The sequence below is a fragment of the Lithobates pipiens genome, unplaced genomic scaffold (assembly GCF_037356315.1).
Source record: "Lithobates pipiens isolate NorthernLeopardFrog02 unplaced genomic scaffold, aLitPip1_a1.2 Scaffold_28, whole genome shotgun sequence".
NCBI lineage: Eukaryota > Metazoa > Chordata > Amphibia > Anura > Ranidae > Lithobates > Lithobates pipiens.
Genome location: NW_027507789.1, coordinates 161,048,790 through 161,065,980, shown reverse-complemented (window position 1 = coordinate 161,065,980; position 17,191 = coordinate 161,048,790). Strand labels below are relative to the sequence as shown.

Here is a 17,191-nt window from a genome sequence, read left to right as displayed (position 1 = left end):
CTGGGATGCCATTAACCACTTCAGCCCCGGAGGATTTTACCCCCTTCCTTACCAAAAACCAAAGCGCTTTTTGCGATTTGGCACTGCGTCGATTTAACTGACAATTGCGTGGTCGTGTGACGTTGCACCCAAACAAAATTGACATCCTTTTTTCCCCACAAATAGAGCTTTATTTTGGTGGTATTTGATCACCTCTGCGGTTTTTATTTTTTGCGCTATAAACAAAACAAAAAAAAAAAAAAAACACAATATTTTTAACTTTTTGCTATAATAAATACCCACATTTTTTCCTCAGTTTAGACCGATGTTCTTCTACATATTTTTGGTAAAAAAAAATAGAATAAAAAAATAATAATATATCTCAATTAGCAAAAGTTATAGCATCTACAAAATAGGGGATAGATTTATGTTATTTTTTTTAAGTTTTTTTTTTTTAACTAGTAATGGCGGCGATCTGCGATTTTTTTTCGTGACTGCGACATTATGGTGGACACTTTTGACACATTTTTGGGACCATTCACATTTACACAGCGATCGTGCTATAAAATTGCACTGATTACCGTGTAAATGTGACTGGCAGGGAAGGGGTTAACACCAGGGGGCGCTGCAGGGGTTAATATGTTCCCTATGGGAGTGATTCTAAATGTGGGGGGAGGGGACTCACAAGGGGAGGAGACCAATCGGTGTTCCTCTGTACAGGGAACACACCATCGGACTCCTCTCCACTGACAGGACGTGGATCTGTGTGTTTACATACACAGATCCACGGTCCTGCTGTGTTCCCGGGCAATCGCGGGTGCCCAGCGGACATCACGGCCGCCGGGCACATGCACCGGGTCCAGAGTGATGCCACGGGTGCGCACGCGCCCCCTAGGTGGCCAGGAATCAGAGGACATCATATGACGCCCACCGTGTGGGCGTTATATATGACTATAGGCCGGGGCTGAAGTGGTTAAAGTGCATGTTCCGGTAAAGGCAGGTGTCACAATACTTTTGACAATATAGTGCATCATCCATCAGCTCATCCCACGCAATTTTTACTTTTTTGTATAACTGGACCCTCCTTTTTCGATTGTATGCTCTCATGAGCAGTGTTCTTTGAATTATATTGAACTGTATTGTTACTGAACTCTCTCCCTTTATTTTGTAAAGTGCTGCACAAACTGGTGCTATACAAATCCGGTTTGATAAAAATATAAAATGTGACAACTGGGCGGCAATACAATATCTTATTCGGCATCAATTCCATAATCTTATTTGGCTTGTAAAGGCTAGAACATCATAGCGTCATATACAACCTCATGTAAGCCTGTCTCTTATCTAATCAAAAAAACGACTGCAAATACAGCTAGATACAGAACTAAAGATTGAAACTTTGAACGGAGATGTTGAAACATGGAATGAATCGCTATACCAGAAACAATTATTTGTACAAAAAGGAAATGAAGTATAAAAAAAATGTTTTACTCAAATATTAAACAAAAAGAAAAGTTCAGTTTACATATTTTTATGAGTTTTTTAAATGCATTTTAGTGCCCATAAGTGATATAAATAATCAACGATACAGAAAATGCTCTTCATTTAAATTGTCACAGTCAATCTAGAAAAATGACATGTATTTGCAAATAAGAAAGATTGATCCCTAACAACAGGGACTATTAAGGTATTTTTCAGAATGTATATAAAAATATAAATTCTGCTTGGTGCAACAGACGAAAGTCACTGGGGAACCGTGGAATTATTTTTACAGTCTAGGTACTCATATCCAGAAAATTGTACCTCTTCCTCATGACCGATGTGCGAGAATTTCAGAGAGCCCCTGCAAGCGACAAAAGTAAAAGTGGATACTGAATTAATAAAACGTCATGGGAAAAATAATATTGTTTTAGCCAATGGTCTAGGATTTAAGGGAGTTTAGAGGAATTATAAAAGCTCAGCTGACTTAAGCGGTTAAAGGTCTTGATACAATGGTGCCATCTAGAGGATGTTTAATATATGGTTCTTGACTTTTTCCAAATTTTGATTTTTCGATGATATAGCTCTAATTGGAGATCTTCTGCTTTACAAGTGGTTATTATTTATACAGTGTATCCAGAAAGAATTCACAGTGCTTCACTTTTTCCACATTTTATGTTGCAGTCTTATTCCAAAATGGATTAAATTCATTTATTTCCTCAAAATCCCACAAACAATAATACCTCATAATGAAAACGTGAAAGAAGTTTGTTTGAAATCATTGCAAATTTATTAAAAATAAAAAACGAACATAAGCCTTTGCCATGACACTCAAAATTGAGCTCAGGTGTATTCTGTTTCCACTGATCATCTTTGAGTTACTTCTACAACTTCATTGGAATCCATCTGTAGTAATTGATTGGACGTGATTTGGAAAGGCACACACCTCTCTATATAAAGGTCCTACAGTTAACAGTGCATGTCAGAGCACAAACCAAGCCATGAAGTCCAAGGAATTATCTGTAGACCTCAGACAGGATTGTATGGAGGCACAGATCTGGGGAAGGGTACAGAAAAATGTCTGCAACATTGAAGGTCCCAATGAGCACAGTGGCCTCCATCATCCATAACTGGGAGAAGTTTGGAACTACCAGGACTCTTCTTAGAGTGGGCCGCCTGGCCAAACTGAGTGATCAGGGGAGAAGGGCCTTAGTCAGGGAGGTGACCAAGAACCCAATGGCCAGCATTCCTCTGTGGTGAGAGGAGAACCTTCCAGAAGAACAACCATCTCTGCAGCACTCCAATCAGGCCTATAGGGTAGAGTAGCCAGGCAGAAGTCACTCCTCTCTAAAAAGCACATGACAGCCCGACTGGAGTTTGCCAAAAGGCACCTGAAGGACTCCCAGACCATGAGAATTCTCTGGTCTGATGAAACAAAGATTGAACTCTTTGGCCTGAATGGCAAGTGTCATGTTTGGAGGAAACCAGGCACCGCTCATCATCTGGCCAATACCATTCCTACAGTGAAACATGGTGGTGGCAGCATCATGCCATGGGAATGTTTTTCAGCGGCATGAACTGGGAGACTAGTCAGGATCAAAGTAAAGACAAATGCAGCAATGTACAGAGACATCCTTAATGATAACCTGCTCCAGAGCTCTCTGGACCTTAGACTGGGGCAAAGATTCATCTTCCAACAGGACAACCACCCTAAGCACACAGCCAAGATAACAAAGGAGTGGCTATAGGACAACTCCGTGAATGTCTGAGTGGCCCAGCCAGAGCCCAGACTTGAACCCGACTGAAAATCTTTGGAGAGATCTGAAAATGGCTGTGCACTGACGCTCCCCATCCAACCTGATGGAGCTTGAGAAGTCCTGTGAAGAATGGGAGAAACAGCCCAAAAATAGGTGTGCCAAGCTTGTAGCATCATACTCAAAAAGACTTGAGGCTGTAATTGGTGCCAAAGGTGCTTCAACAAATTTTTGAGCAAAGACTATGAATACTTATTTACATATGATTTTTTTTGTTTTTATTTTTTAATTTTTAATAAATTTGCAAAGATTTCAAATAAACTTCTTTCATGTTGTCATTATGGGGTATGGTTTGTAGAATTTTGGGGAAAATAATGAATTTAGCCACTTCTGCCCCGGAATATTTGGCTGCTCAATGACCAGAGCATTTTTTGCTATACGTCACTTTAACTGACAATTGCGTGGTCGTGCGACGCTGTACCCAAACAAAATTGATGTCCTTTTTCCCCCCACAAATAGAGCTTTCTTTTGCTGCAATTTGATCAGCTCTGTGGTTTTTATTTTTTGCGCTATAAACAACACAAAGCGAAAATTTAGAAAAAAAACGAAATAACACAATATTTTGTACTTTTTGCTACAATAGATATCCCCAATTATTTTTTTTTGTAAACAATTTTTTTTCTGAGTTTAGGCCGATATGTATTCTATTTTTGGTAATAAAAATTAAAAAAAAAAAAAAAAAAAAAAAAAAAAAAAATCGCAATAAGCGTATATTGGTTAGTGAAAATTTTATTGCGTCTACAAAATAGTGGATAGATTGATGGCATTTTTATTTCTTTGGCAGCGATCTGCAATTATTATTGTTACTGCGACATTATGGAGGACACATCAGACATGTTTGACAAATTTTTTGGGACGATTGATAATTATACAGCGATCAGTGCTATAAAAATGCACTGATTACTGTATAAATGTCACTGGCAGGGAATGGGATAACACTGAGGGGGGGTTAAATGTGTTCCCTGGCTGTGTGTTCTAACTGTAGGGGGAGGGGACTGACTAGAGGGGATGACAGATCGTGGTTCCTAGCTATTAGGAACTCACAATCTGTCTCTCCTCACAGAACAGAAAAGGGATTTGTTTATACACAAACATCCCTGTTCTGCCTGCGATGGCTTGTGGCCGTCGTTCATTGCGATCGTCTGCCACGAGCATCGGCACTCCCGCAGTGTAGCGGGCACACCTGCTATGCCGCTTAAAGGAGTCGACATATAGCTATGATGGCTCACGGAACGTGCCAACCTGACAGCCGCTGGTCGGCAAGTGGTTTATCAATTTTGGATTTAGGCTGCAACATAACAAAATGTGGAAAAAGTGAAGCGCTGTGAACACTTTCCGGATGCACTGTATAAATTGGAAGTTTAGTCATTTTAGTTTTCTGGATTTGCACCTTAGAAATGCAGATTCATGTTTTTTTTTTACTAATTATTTTTAGTAATTTGTTTCAACTATTATTACATAGATTTCTGCCATAATGTCTCCATGTTGCATTCATTCTGGTATACTGAGTCCTCCATATTGGTTTGTCTTCCGATTTTGGTAAAGTTTGTGACATCCCAGGTAGAGGTGTAAGCTAGCGTCTCTCTGCTATCCCAAAGCCTGGCCAGCATGCACACTGCCTTCCCTCCACACTCCTCTCTTGTCTATACCATCGATCGTCATACTCTCACTTGTCTCCTGCATCTACTGTCCATCACCATACCCTCTTTATTTCTCCCCTGCATGTTGCCCACAGTCATATCAACCACACTTCTCCCCTGCGCATGCTGGCTGCTGTCATACCATCTGCACGCCTCACTTGCATAGTGCCCATTCTTGCCTCATTCTTGCCACATACTGCTCCATCCATTATACTAAGCAATCCTCTATGTACATACCACCCCTGCATTATCCTAATTATTCCTCTCCTGCGTATACTGCCCCCTCCATTATCCTCAACACTCTTATTTTGCACACACTACCCCCTCTGATACACTTACCAATAGCCTTCTGCACATACTGCCCCCTCCGATACCCTCAGCAGTTCCCTCATGCACATACTGCCCCTTTCAGTATTCTCAATCCTCTACTGCTATGTCTCTTACCTTCCATACACCACTCAAAGCAATCCTCCCCTGCACATACTGCTACCTCTCATACTCTCTGCAATTCTTTCCTGCACACACCTCCAGTATTCCCAGCAATCCTCTGTGCACATACTACCCCCTCCATTATCATCACCACCCCTCTACTGCCTTCTATCATCCTCAATACCCTTCTCCTGTACATACTGTTCCTCTGACACCCTCAGCAATCCGCTCCTGCACATACTACCCTCATTACCTTCAGCAACCCTCTACTGCATAGACTGCCCCCTCTCCTATCCTCCGTACACCTCATGTCTGCATATTTCCCATCAATTCTTCAGCTTTGTTTCAAATATCCCAGATCTTGCTCATTATGGAACAAGCTCACTTGTACTAGTACATTTATAATTGTTTTATTGGTGCTTTCATGTGCCGTTATATTTTGCCATTACTATACCATTACTTGCTGAGCAATTTCTGTTTTTTCTATTAAATGTCAACATTACTATTACCACATCCTAAATGCAGGCTTGAGAGATGACACTGTGGCTTAACATTTTTGGCTTGCACAATAAGCTTTCTGGGTTTGAAAATACTGGGGAGAAAATCTAAATTTGAATGCCACTTAAAGTGAGCGTAAACCTTTATTCTTTTTAAAATTAAAATAAAATAAAAAGTTATACTTACCTGGGCAAGGTGCAAGGGTATGACACAGAGTGGCCTGTTATCGCCTCTTCTTGGGTCACCCGCCAGTGCTGTCCGCTCCTCCTCTTCTGCATGTGACCTCATAGCAAGCCTCTTATTATTTTATTGATTACAGGTACCTTTATAGTGCCATCAATTTACGAAAATTTCTCTCTCTCTTAGATTATACAATATATATATATATATATATATCTCCATCATATACGCTAGCACAGGGAGAACATGCAAAACTCCAGGAAGGTAGTGCCGTGCTTGAGATTCAATCTGACGACTCTAGTGCTGCCTCTTGTTATGGGGGCACACATGTGGGCTGCTCCCAAACCGAGCTGCACGAGTCCATAGACGCACACACACGCAGCTTGGCCCTGCCCCATGTCCCCTCCTCAAAGGATTTGACTGACAGCAGGAGCCAATGACTCCCGCTGCTCTCAGTAAAGCCTGTGAGAGATGGGAGAGGGGAGAGAAGAGCTGCAGCCGGGCACAGAGCTGGATCAATGATGGAGTAGTCAGGTAAATGTTAAGGAGGGGGGGTACAGACACTGGAAGGTTTTTTACAAATGCAGAGAATGTATTAAGGTTAAAAAACCTTTAGAGTTTAGAACCACTTTAATATGTTATGTGGCCATACTTGCACTCTGACAAATGAGGTGGTATTTGGCATACCTCAACACCATTCACAGCCATCTAGCTATAAGTGGTAGAGACTTTGCTGTCCTCTACAATAGCCATGGCATAAGCAATCCTGTACCTTGGGGACACCATAGCAGCACCAACCCTATTACTTACTGCACGGTATACTTACTGTATAAGTAGCAGAATGTTGTGAATTTTGATCTGGTCCCAGGTGCAGACCTTACTGAAACAAAAAAAATATATCATTTTAAAATGCTAAAGATTTAGTTATATTTAAATCTTTTTTGATCATTTAATTAAGAAATCATGCAATAATGATCGCAATGAACAGCGTGAATATGTTGGAAAAATGACCATTCCTAATTTTATTGCTATAAGATGGGTCATTTTTTGTGCAAAAGAATTGACCAGGTCCCTTGAATATATTTATAGACCAGTCTAACTTTTCCAATATTCTATTTGAATCACTTGTAAACCTGTGGCCATCATTTATGCTGGCAATACAAAGATCTTTTATGTATTTCAGATGATGGTATACCATTTTGAGGCTTACAGTATATGAACCTTTAACTGTTGAGCTCTTTCATCTAAATTTGGGTAGCCTCTTTGCATAATGAAAAACCTCATCCTTTTCGGAGCAGAAAAATTACCGCACTTTTTTTTTTTTTTTTTTTTTTTTTTTTTTACATTTAACATCACTAGCAAAATAAAATCAGGGAGGATAGGGTGCTTTTGTGGCTTTTTGACCAGCTTAACTCCAGGCATACAATATAATTAACAAGTAAATGCCGTAATGCTGCTGATGCTAAAAGTTTCCATCTACTTATAGCACTATTATCTTTTCAGAAGTCATCTATATTCTTCACACTGAGCAAGTGCAATGCAGGACAGACTGAACACACTGTTACCTGCGCCCCCGCCCCCCCCGTATCCATGACATGTGTGATCTCTGCACGATAACATGCACAGTGCACCAACCAGTAACCAGTGCGACTTAAGGCTGACCTTCAGTAATTTTTCCATATTTCCATCTATTAAATCTTCTGCCCTTGTTGTTTTAACTTTGGATAGTAAAACATATTTTTTTCTGCCAGTAAATACCTTATGCAGCCCACTTCCTGTTTGTCTGGTAAAAAGCCTAGGCTTATGACATCATGCACAGCTCTCTCACGCTTGTGAATTTTCTTGGAAGGGTGCGAGGGATGAGTTATAGGAGAACCAATGAGAGCTGCAGAGCTGGATGTGTGTCTGTCTAAATCCAGGAAGTGAACAGGCAGCAGCTTCAGCTGCCCACAGTTAAAATGGCTGCAGCCAGACCCCGTGGCGTCGCTATGGGGGGCGGCCCGCATCCGGGTAACACCCACCAGAAGGTTGACATCAGCGGTGCATCATTCATGTGTGTGGTGTGTGCAGGGCTGAGCCCCACTGAGCCCCACTGCACATTTTTTTTGGGGGGGGTTGCTGCATTTTTATATTTTTGTCCCCTGCTCTCCCCCCCCCCATTTTTTTTCTTAATGGTCAGACGGTTTTTCTGACTGGGACGCTGGTGTTCCCCCTTTTTTTTATAATCTTTCTTTATAGGTTTTACATTTCTGTCAGCGTCAGCCCTCAATTTAAAGTGCACCCACTCACACATTTCCAAGTTTCTATTAAATTTGGAAATAAGCCCCCCCCCCCCCCCCCACATCATGTCTGGGAAGCCAACAAGGAGAGGCAGACGTTCCCATGCCACTATGAGGGGGCCTGCAGCATCTGTGTCCACAGGGAAAAAAAAGACATGGTCCATCCTCAGGCAGGGCATATTTTCCTCTGTTTAATGATGTTGCCCATGCTATCCAGCCACAGCATGCAGAGGTGGTGGTGGACTGGCTTACTAAACTATCCTCATCCTCTATGACCTAAGCTGACACTAGTGCACTGTCCACCGCAGCTGCCAGAGTGGCTTTTTCTGCCTCCTTGTCCACAGCTACTCCTGCCATAGCCCTAGCATCATGCATGGAGGAGTCAGGTGAAATATTTGAAGTGTCGGGCACTTGCTCCTTGAGGGTGCACAGACATTATTGATTCGGATGTTGGTTTGTGAGGTTGAGGAAGGGAGTAACACGAGCCTACAGAGAGGGGAGAAAACTGATAAAACAGCAAATCTGCAGTTATGTTCCCCCATGAACCTGGACCTGAGTGTACTAGAATTTGCCTTCTTCACATAAGGCTTGTTCACTGTGGTGCAAAAAATTGTTGTTATTTCCATCCAAAGTCTGCCAAAGACACCAGAATTTATCCAAAAAATGTCTAATCTTGTTCCGAGTGCACTAAATTGTGGCCTCATCAGATTGGCTCCCCAAGCCGCTGTTTACAAAATAAAGAACGCTTGCAGGAAAAATACATTTAAATGTATTTTTTTTTCTTTATATATGTCAGTTTTGGTGCAGCAGATTCTATACACGGTACAGATGCACCACTTTACAGGCAAACTAAGGGGGACCCCAAGGCACTAGATTTAAAATAGTTTTTAATTGTAATTGTTTCATTTAAAGGATCATTAAAATCACTGCTCTTTTAACCACTTACCAGCCGCCCTATTGCAGATTGACAATGTGGTTCCATTATCCTGACTGGGCGCCATATGACGTCCAGCAGAATATGCCACTCGTGTGCGCAGCATGGCAATCAGTGGTGCTGTGCGTCACTCGGACACACCGTATCTCCGATCGTGGTAAAGAGCCTATGATGTAGGCCCTTTATTATTATTATTCAGGATTTATATAGCGCCAACAGTTTGCGCAGCGCTTTACAACATGAGGGCAGACAGTACACTTACAATACAAATCAATACACGCGATCAGCGGTGACCAATCACAAAACTGTTGCGTTTAGGATTTAGTTACTTCATTTTTTTTTTTACCAATTTTCATGTTACCATCATTTTGTCTACCCCCTGTATATAATATTTTAATGTCATGTTATGCGCAACAATGATTACCCAGTCCCTCAGTGACTTACAATGTGTTTGGGTCCTGAACTTTACTCTTCACAGTATAAAATATCTGCTAAAAAAAAAAAAAAAAAAAAAAAGAAGAGTCAGTTTATAACAACTGAGAAACAAATGCAATAAGAGTTTATGTCAAGACACAAAAGTTTTAATATATTCCAATGTAAAAAAATTCTTAAAGTTTAAAACTTTATGAATTAGTTAATATTTCTAGAGTACTTTTTTGGGGTGTGAGGGGAAACCAGAGTACCTGGAGGAAACTCATGCAACCACAGGGAAGAACATGAATGCTGAATAAAGCAATCCGATGACCCCAGCGTTACATGGTAGAAAAGTTAACCATTATGCCACTGTGCTCGGTTCCTCTGCCACAAATTACACTTTCTTCAGTACCTGTACAGTGCCCTGAAAAAGTATTCATACCTCTTGAAATTTTCCACATTTTGTCATGTTGGAACCGAAAATATAAATGTATTTTATTGAGATTTAATGTATAGACCAACACAAAGTGGCACATAATTTGTGAAGGGGAAGGAAAACGCTAAACGGTTTTCAATTTTTTCTTACAAATATCTGAAAAAGTGGCACTGGTAGCTCCTCCCCGCATCGAGTGTCCACATTGGAGAAGCACTCCCCTTGCTAGACATCCATGCGGGCGCACTCCTGACACCTGTGTACATTCACACATAATGCAGGACTCAGCACTGCCTCCCCAGGAGCCAATGGCTGCGCTGCTATCAATCTATCCAATCAAGAGCTGAGACAATGGGCAGAGATGAAGAGCGTGTCTCCACCGAGGGAACAAACATGCTCAGGTGAGTAAAACGGGTGGCTAGGAGGCCAGCCAGTGTGAGTTTATTCAACCCCTTTAAAGTCAGTATAATAAACGTAAATAACCCTTCAAATTCATATCTTTAAATTCAGTTCCTAGATAGTAAACAGCCAATAATAAACCCATTCACCACTAGGGGAGCAAAATGAACAGGCCTATTCTAACATGACAAAAAAAAAAAAAAAAAAAAAAGAAGGAGAGAACAGATGTCCTCTAGTAAATCTATGTAATCTAGCGAGTCAAACTAACCAGAAAATGAAATCGGCAAAAGTCTCTGCAAGAAATATCGTAAACAACAACAACAGGGTACCAAGTGGTAGTTAGGAATGAGCATACAAGTCTTAGTACTGTAGATGCTTTAGGATGTATGATCCCATAAGTGCCAGTGCTTTTTAAAGTGAATTACATTATAATTTTTAAGAGCCAATAGTAATTAATAGTACACCTGGGTGTTGATTCTAAGAATGACATCACATATAGATTAGGACCCTCAAATGATTTCCACATTTTTGTTATGGTAAATCTAGCCACTATAAGAATATTTGCCACTAATATTTTTTATTGAAATCAGAAAGTGTCAAGGTTGATACCTAAAAGGGCCATAGCAGGTGATAGTTTTAACAAGTCGCCTGTGAGAGAGGCGGTAAAAAGATGGATATCGAGTTCCAGAAACTGGTCAGATTTTTACAACTCCATAAAATGTGGAATAAGGAACCAATTTAATCCTTACAACGCCAGAATAGTGGTGATGTAGATGGATATATTTTAGCGAATTTGTAAGGAGTTAGGTACCCTCGATTCAATATTTTCTGGGAGTTGTCCCAATGCACTAAGCAGGATGTTGCAGTTTGGTTTATTCCCATAGCATTGTACCAACATTCTTCCGAAAAGGATTGCCCTACATCTTTTTCCCCATTTATACACATTAGGATTTTTCTCATATTTAGGATATTAAGAGAGAAAAAAAAAAAAAAAACTTTATAGAAGAAAGCTATACTTGTGTTTTACAGGTTTGTTAATTGTGAGGTGTGTCCAAATTAAAGAAGGAACTTCAAAATCTTGATTTGGATAAAACTTTTCGGTTGAGCTTATTTCATTTATCGTCAATCGTGGCTTTGTATCCTGAGGGAAGGTGTACGTAGAAGTTAAAGCCCTCGGCAATCCATTTGTTCAAGAGTCGGCCTCTACAGTAATCAAGGGCTCTGAATGGCATAGGTATCTTTTGTAAGTGTCCTAGAGCATGGAACTTTGAGACAAGAAACTTCCATGCTAACAGGGTAGCTTTAATGGAAAGCAATTTAGGAACAATGACCTTAGGGAATATCGTGTAAGCCACTGACAGGGCAAATAAATAACTTCCCTTGGTGATTTCTCTTTCGATGGAAAACCATAGCTTATTGTCATTTGGGAAGAACCAGTATTTAATTTGATTCAAAAGTGTTGCGTAGTAGTAATTATCCATATCAGGTAAGTTCATACCCCCTTTGTTTTTAGAAGATGTTAAAATAAAAAAACAAGGGTAGCGTTCTCTGTTATTCCAGACTAGGTTTCTCAATCTAGTATTTAGAATCTTGAAAAAGCTTGAAGGTATTGGAATAGGTATGGAACAAAGAAAAAAAAAAAAAAGTATAGTATCTTGGGTAGGGTTTGCATTTTAAATGCTGCAATTTTGCCTATCCAGGATAGGTGCGTTTGTTTTATGGTTTGAAAATCTTTAGAAATCAAGTCTAAACGTAGGAAAATTAGCTGCATATAGTTTTTTTTTGTGGGAAATGTAAGGTTGATACCTAGATAGATGAACGAAGATGCATTCCAATTATACTTTTGAGGATGGTAAAAGGTATCGTTGGATATATTCATAGGTAGGGCAAAGCTTTTCCTGTTGTTAATTTTGTAATAAGATACTCTACTAAATAAAGGCAAGTACTGAATATAGCACATGCAGGGATTTGTTGGGATTAAAGATAGAATGATGTCATTGGCAAATAGCCCAATTTTATGTATTCTATTACCTATCTTTATTCCTGAAATATTGTAATTGGACCTAATGGTTTCCGCTAAGGGTTCAATTACCAAAGAAAATACAATGGGTGAGAGTGGGCAACCCTGTCTGGTGCCGTTTGGGAGGTTAAAAGTCTTAGATAATATTCCCCAAGGTGGAAATTTTTACTGATGGTTGTGTATAAAGTAGAATTGCTTCATAGATAACATTATTGAAAATCCAAACTTCCAGAGTACTGGAGATATAGTCCAAATGCACTCTATCGAACGCCTTCTCTGCATCCAGACCCAAGAGCAGTTCATGTATTCTCAACATAGTTGATCAAATTTATCATCCTTCTCATGCAGTGCAGGGCTTGACGACCCTTAAAGCCTATTTGGTCACAGTCAACCAAGTAAGGGGTGATTACTAGCAAATGATTGGCCTATATTTTGGCATAATTTTAATGCCCGAATTGAGCAATTAGACTGGTCTATGGTTTAAAGGAGAGGTCAGGTCTTTGTCAGATTTTGGGAGATTATTACCACTTCTAATAGTTCTTTCGGGCAACATTTGGATGTAGGGATGCAATTAAACAGATTTGTTAAGTGCAGAGCTAAAATATTAATGAACGTTTTGCAATATTCGTTGGATAGACTATCATTACCTGGTGATTTATGCAGTGGAAAGTCTTTTATAAAACTTTCTGGGTTTCCATTAATGATATGTGTTGATTGAGTATGTCAAGTGTATTAGAGTCAATTTTGGGTAAGTTCACTTTGTCTAAGCCCACGTACACACGGTCGGAGATTTTGCCAACCAAATCCGTCGGATTTTGCCCGTCGGATTTTGCCCGTCGGATTGTGTCCGAAACTGTTGCATACACACAGTCGGGCCAAGTTGGCGAAAAATCAGATCTTTCAGAACGTGATGACGTAATTTCGTTACAATGGGACTACATTCAGGCTAGTAGCCAATAGCTTTGATGTAGGAATTTGATCTGAGCATGCGTGGCACTTGGTCCGATCAAAATGCTCTACACATGATCGGATTAGGTCCGTCCGGCCCAGTTGGTCGGGAAATATTTCCAACATGTTGGAAATTTGGATCGGACAGAGATTCGGACGGAATCAGTCCGATGCATACCACACACAGTCGGATTATCTGACGACGCGGTCCGATAAGACTCATTCCGACAGATTCTCCGACCGTGTGTACAAGGGCTAAGAATACTGTAATGTCTTTTAATGTTGGTTGGATAGTATCTGTCATTTTTTTAAAGTTGTATAAATCTCCATAATCGAAGAAAGCATCTGCTATTTCTTGTGGGTTTATTAACGCTTTCCCAGATTTGTGATGAATTAGTCTGTCAATTTTTGTGTGTTTTGATAGTACAGAGGCCATCAATTTGCCTGCCCCATTATTCTGGGAGTAATAATTCAATTTCAGTCATTTGGGGAATTTGTCATGGTTAGTTAATAAGGTTGACCTAAGCTCATTCCTTTTATTGTTGAGTTTTTGTAATAGATTAGAATTATCTGAGGATTGTTTAAGTTATTTTTCAAGACTAGAAATGTCTTGTCTTTTAAAAGCATATTAACAAAATGTCAGCCTCTCTCTTTTATCCCTAGATGCCATCGGATGAGGATACCCCTTATAAAAGCTTTGTGAGTACATTTTGTCTGCAATGAAGAAGTCAATTCTGGAATACGTTTGAGAAAAAAAGTGTAGTCTTTATTCAGTAGTAGTTGACCTGGTTGTCTATTACGGAGTCCAAAAGGTGGCTGTCCCTTTGACTACTGTTATAACACTTTTCTTCTTTTTCTGGCTGTTGGAGCAGAAGATACGCGGGAAAAGACGATGTGAAAATGTAGGTGCTTTAACCTTCACAAAATGCGATTTTTGTACTCATATAATGTCACTCTGACGTTTGATAGCATCAGTCCAGAGAGCCTTTCTTTCATGAGGACTGTTAAGCCCATTGGTGTTCAGAATTTTTTTAATTTGCAACATTTAAGGTGTTGGCAAGTAGTAGCAACATCCTATTGTGGATAAATAATAATGCACATAGTTAGGTAAAAATGTACCATTTCCTTCTGGGGATAAAAATTTCACTGAGAGCAGATAAGTTTGAGGGCTTAGCAATATAAAAGTCTCTATAAGGAAAAACATTTAAATAATTAAGGGTAGTTAACCATAGCAATCCAGTGAGTTTAGGCATGACCAAGTTGCTCTTCTTGTGTGATTTATACTGCAAAATTATTTCCTCTGAGTTATCTTCATCCATAGGGAGTAACCCCCCATTTGCCCCCCAAAAACTTCAGGCCGTCATCCAGTGTATGGATGTTGTAGGAATCATTACGATCAACAGTTTGGTGGAGAAACTCCATTTATACCTGAGGTTATGATTAGAGAGAATCTTAGTAATGGAATTCAGGTTTTTCCATGCCAGTAAAGTTGCTTGTGAAAGGTCCGAGTAGAAAAAAATACCTGCATATGGATCAGGTAGTGGGACATGTCATGCGCTTTGCATCAGGAGGTCTTTAATATGATAGAAGTGAATTCTCTCAATAACGTCTCAGGAGTTTTTCTGGTACATGCAAAGGTTTTGGATGAGCCCTGTCTATTGTCAACTCCTGATGCAGGATCTTGAGAAGGTCAGACAATTTTTTTCAAAAAGTCTTGTAATTCAGTATTTTTGACAGTTTCAGGGGTCCCTCGGAATTTATTATTGCGTCTGGAACAGTCCTCGATATCTGACACTTTCAACTTAAGTTGCCTCATTTCTTCTATTAGCTCAAAATGGTCCACCAGTTCATTATGCACGTCAAGGATATCCTCCATTTTGTTTTCCATATCATCAATTCTTACTCCTAGACCTTCTATTGTCACGTTAGTTTTGTGCATAAATGACTGCACATCCTGTTGAATTGCTTCTCTCAGGGAGGGAAGCATTTCTTTAATATCTACATCAAGAATAGGCTGTCCAGATGTGGGAAAGACAAGCAGTTTTTCAGCAGTGAACTACTAGTATGTTCATCTGAGGGGGAAATCATTCTTTGTCTCTGAGGGCCAATAATCTCCTCTACCATGTCAGAGTCAGTCACATATCTGCAGGTTTCAGTGTTTCCAAGTTCACTGTGTCACTGAGGCATGCTGGCTGCTGTCCAGCGCCAGAGTGCTGAGGTGAAGCGGTGCCATTTTTCCCCTCACAGGATCACCATATTGATAATAAAATGACCCCAATTTTCCAGAGCCTCCACAGTCCTTCCTTTTCCCCATTGTGACCAGCTATTACTCAGGGTACTACAAGATCTTGTGCGCCCTCAATACCTCTTTCGTTGCCATGTCCCACTTCAGGGAAAGTTAGTGCTGCAGAGCTCAGCTAGATAGTGGCCATCTTCCTCCGCTGCCAGCCACAGCCCCCTCTAGAGAGAAATTTTTGCCCATTCTTCTTTGAAAATAGCTCAAGCTCTGTCAGATTGGATGGCGAATGTCTGAGCAGCAATTCTTGTCACGAGTCTCAATTGGATTTAGGTCTGGACTTTGACTTGGCCAGGCTAACACATGAATATGCTTTGATCTACACTATTCCATTGTAGCTCTGGCTGTATGCTTAGGGTCATCCTGCTGGAAGGTGAACCTCCACCCCAGTCTCAAGTCTTTCACAGATTCTAATAGGTTTTCTTCTAAGATTGCCCTGTATTGGGCTCCATCCATATTCCCATTTTACTCTGACCAGCTTCCCTGTCCCTGCTGCGGAAAAAGCAACCCCACAACATGATGCTGCCGCCACCATGTTTCACGGTGGGGATGGTGTGTTTAGGGTGTTGTGAAGTGTTAGTTTTCCGCCACACATAGTGCTTTGTTTTAAGGACAAAAAGTTCCATTTTGGTCTCATCTAACCAGGCCACCTTCTTCCACATGTTTGCTGCGTCCACCACATGGCTTCTCGCAAACTGGACTTCTCATGGCTCTCTTCTTGCCGCTCTTCCATAAAGGCCAGATTTGTGGAGTGCACAACTAAGGCCTTATGCACACAGAGCATTAGAAAAAATGAGCTGCAAAGCCAAAAACGGCTGTAAAAACATGCTTTTAGTAGCTTTTTGCATTGGTGTTAATGCGTGTTTAGCCACTCTAGCTTTTTGCAGCGTTTCCCTGCCTCAGTCTACCCTTCAGAAAACCTGGTATCGATTTTAAGGAGAACCCCCACAGCAAAAAAAAAATAAAAAATCCCATTAATGTGCCACTTGGTGTTGGTCTATCACATAAAATCCCAATAAAATGCATTTACGTTTTTGGTTGTAACATGACAAAATGTGAAACATTTCAAGGGGTGTGAATACTTTTTCAAGGCACTGTAACAATCAGTATTTTCTGCTGGAAGATTACTTAGAGTCCCCAAACATTATATAGGGCAGAGGCCCTAGTGAATAAATTGGTGGGATTGCAATGATTTACGTCACATGGTATTTGGACAGCGCTTTTTCAAACGCAATTTCTGGAAAAAATACACTTTTGAATTTTAATGCAAAAAAAAACCCCACAATACAATACATATAAATGTTACGCCAAGTAAAGAGATACCAAACATGTCATGCTGTAAAATTGCGACAGCCTGTGTAAACATTCTTGTGACAGCAATAGGTAGGCGACAGGTACTCTTTAAAAGGCAAGGTCTATAAGACCCCAGATGCCTTCTCTGCCCTTAAAAGC

General features: G+C 40.3%; 1 protein-coding gene across 2 annotated transcripts in view; it reads right to left on the bottom strand.

Annotated features, from left to right (window-relative positions):
* Positions 1 to 1,443: 1,443 nt before the first annotated feature.
* TMEM106A (transmembrane protein 106A) overlaps positions 1,444 to 17,191 on the bottom strand; it is an 87,257-nt gene continuing 71,509 nt past the window's right edge. The window contains exons 7-9 of one of the 2 annotated variants that reach the window (XM_077459808.1): positions 9,674 to 9,720; positions 6,843 to 6,896; positions 1,444 to 1,819 (exon numbers count right to left, since the gene is read on the bottom strand). In XM_077459808.1, coding sequence (XP_077315934.1) covers positions 1,720 to 1,819; positions 6,843 to 6,896; positions 9,674 to 9,720 — 201 coding nt within the window. In that variant the 3' untranslated portion in view covers positions 1,444 to 1,719. The remainder of the gene's footprint in view (positions 1,820 to 6,842; positions 6,897 to 9,673; positions 9,721 to 17,191) is intronic. The other variant, XM_077459809.1, reaches the window with a different exon arrangement.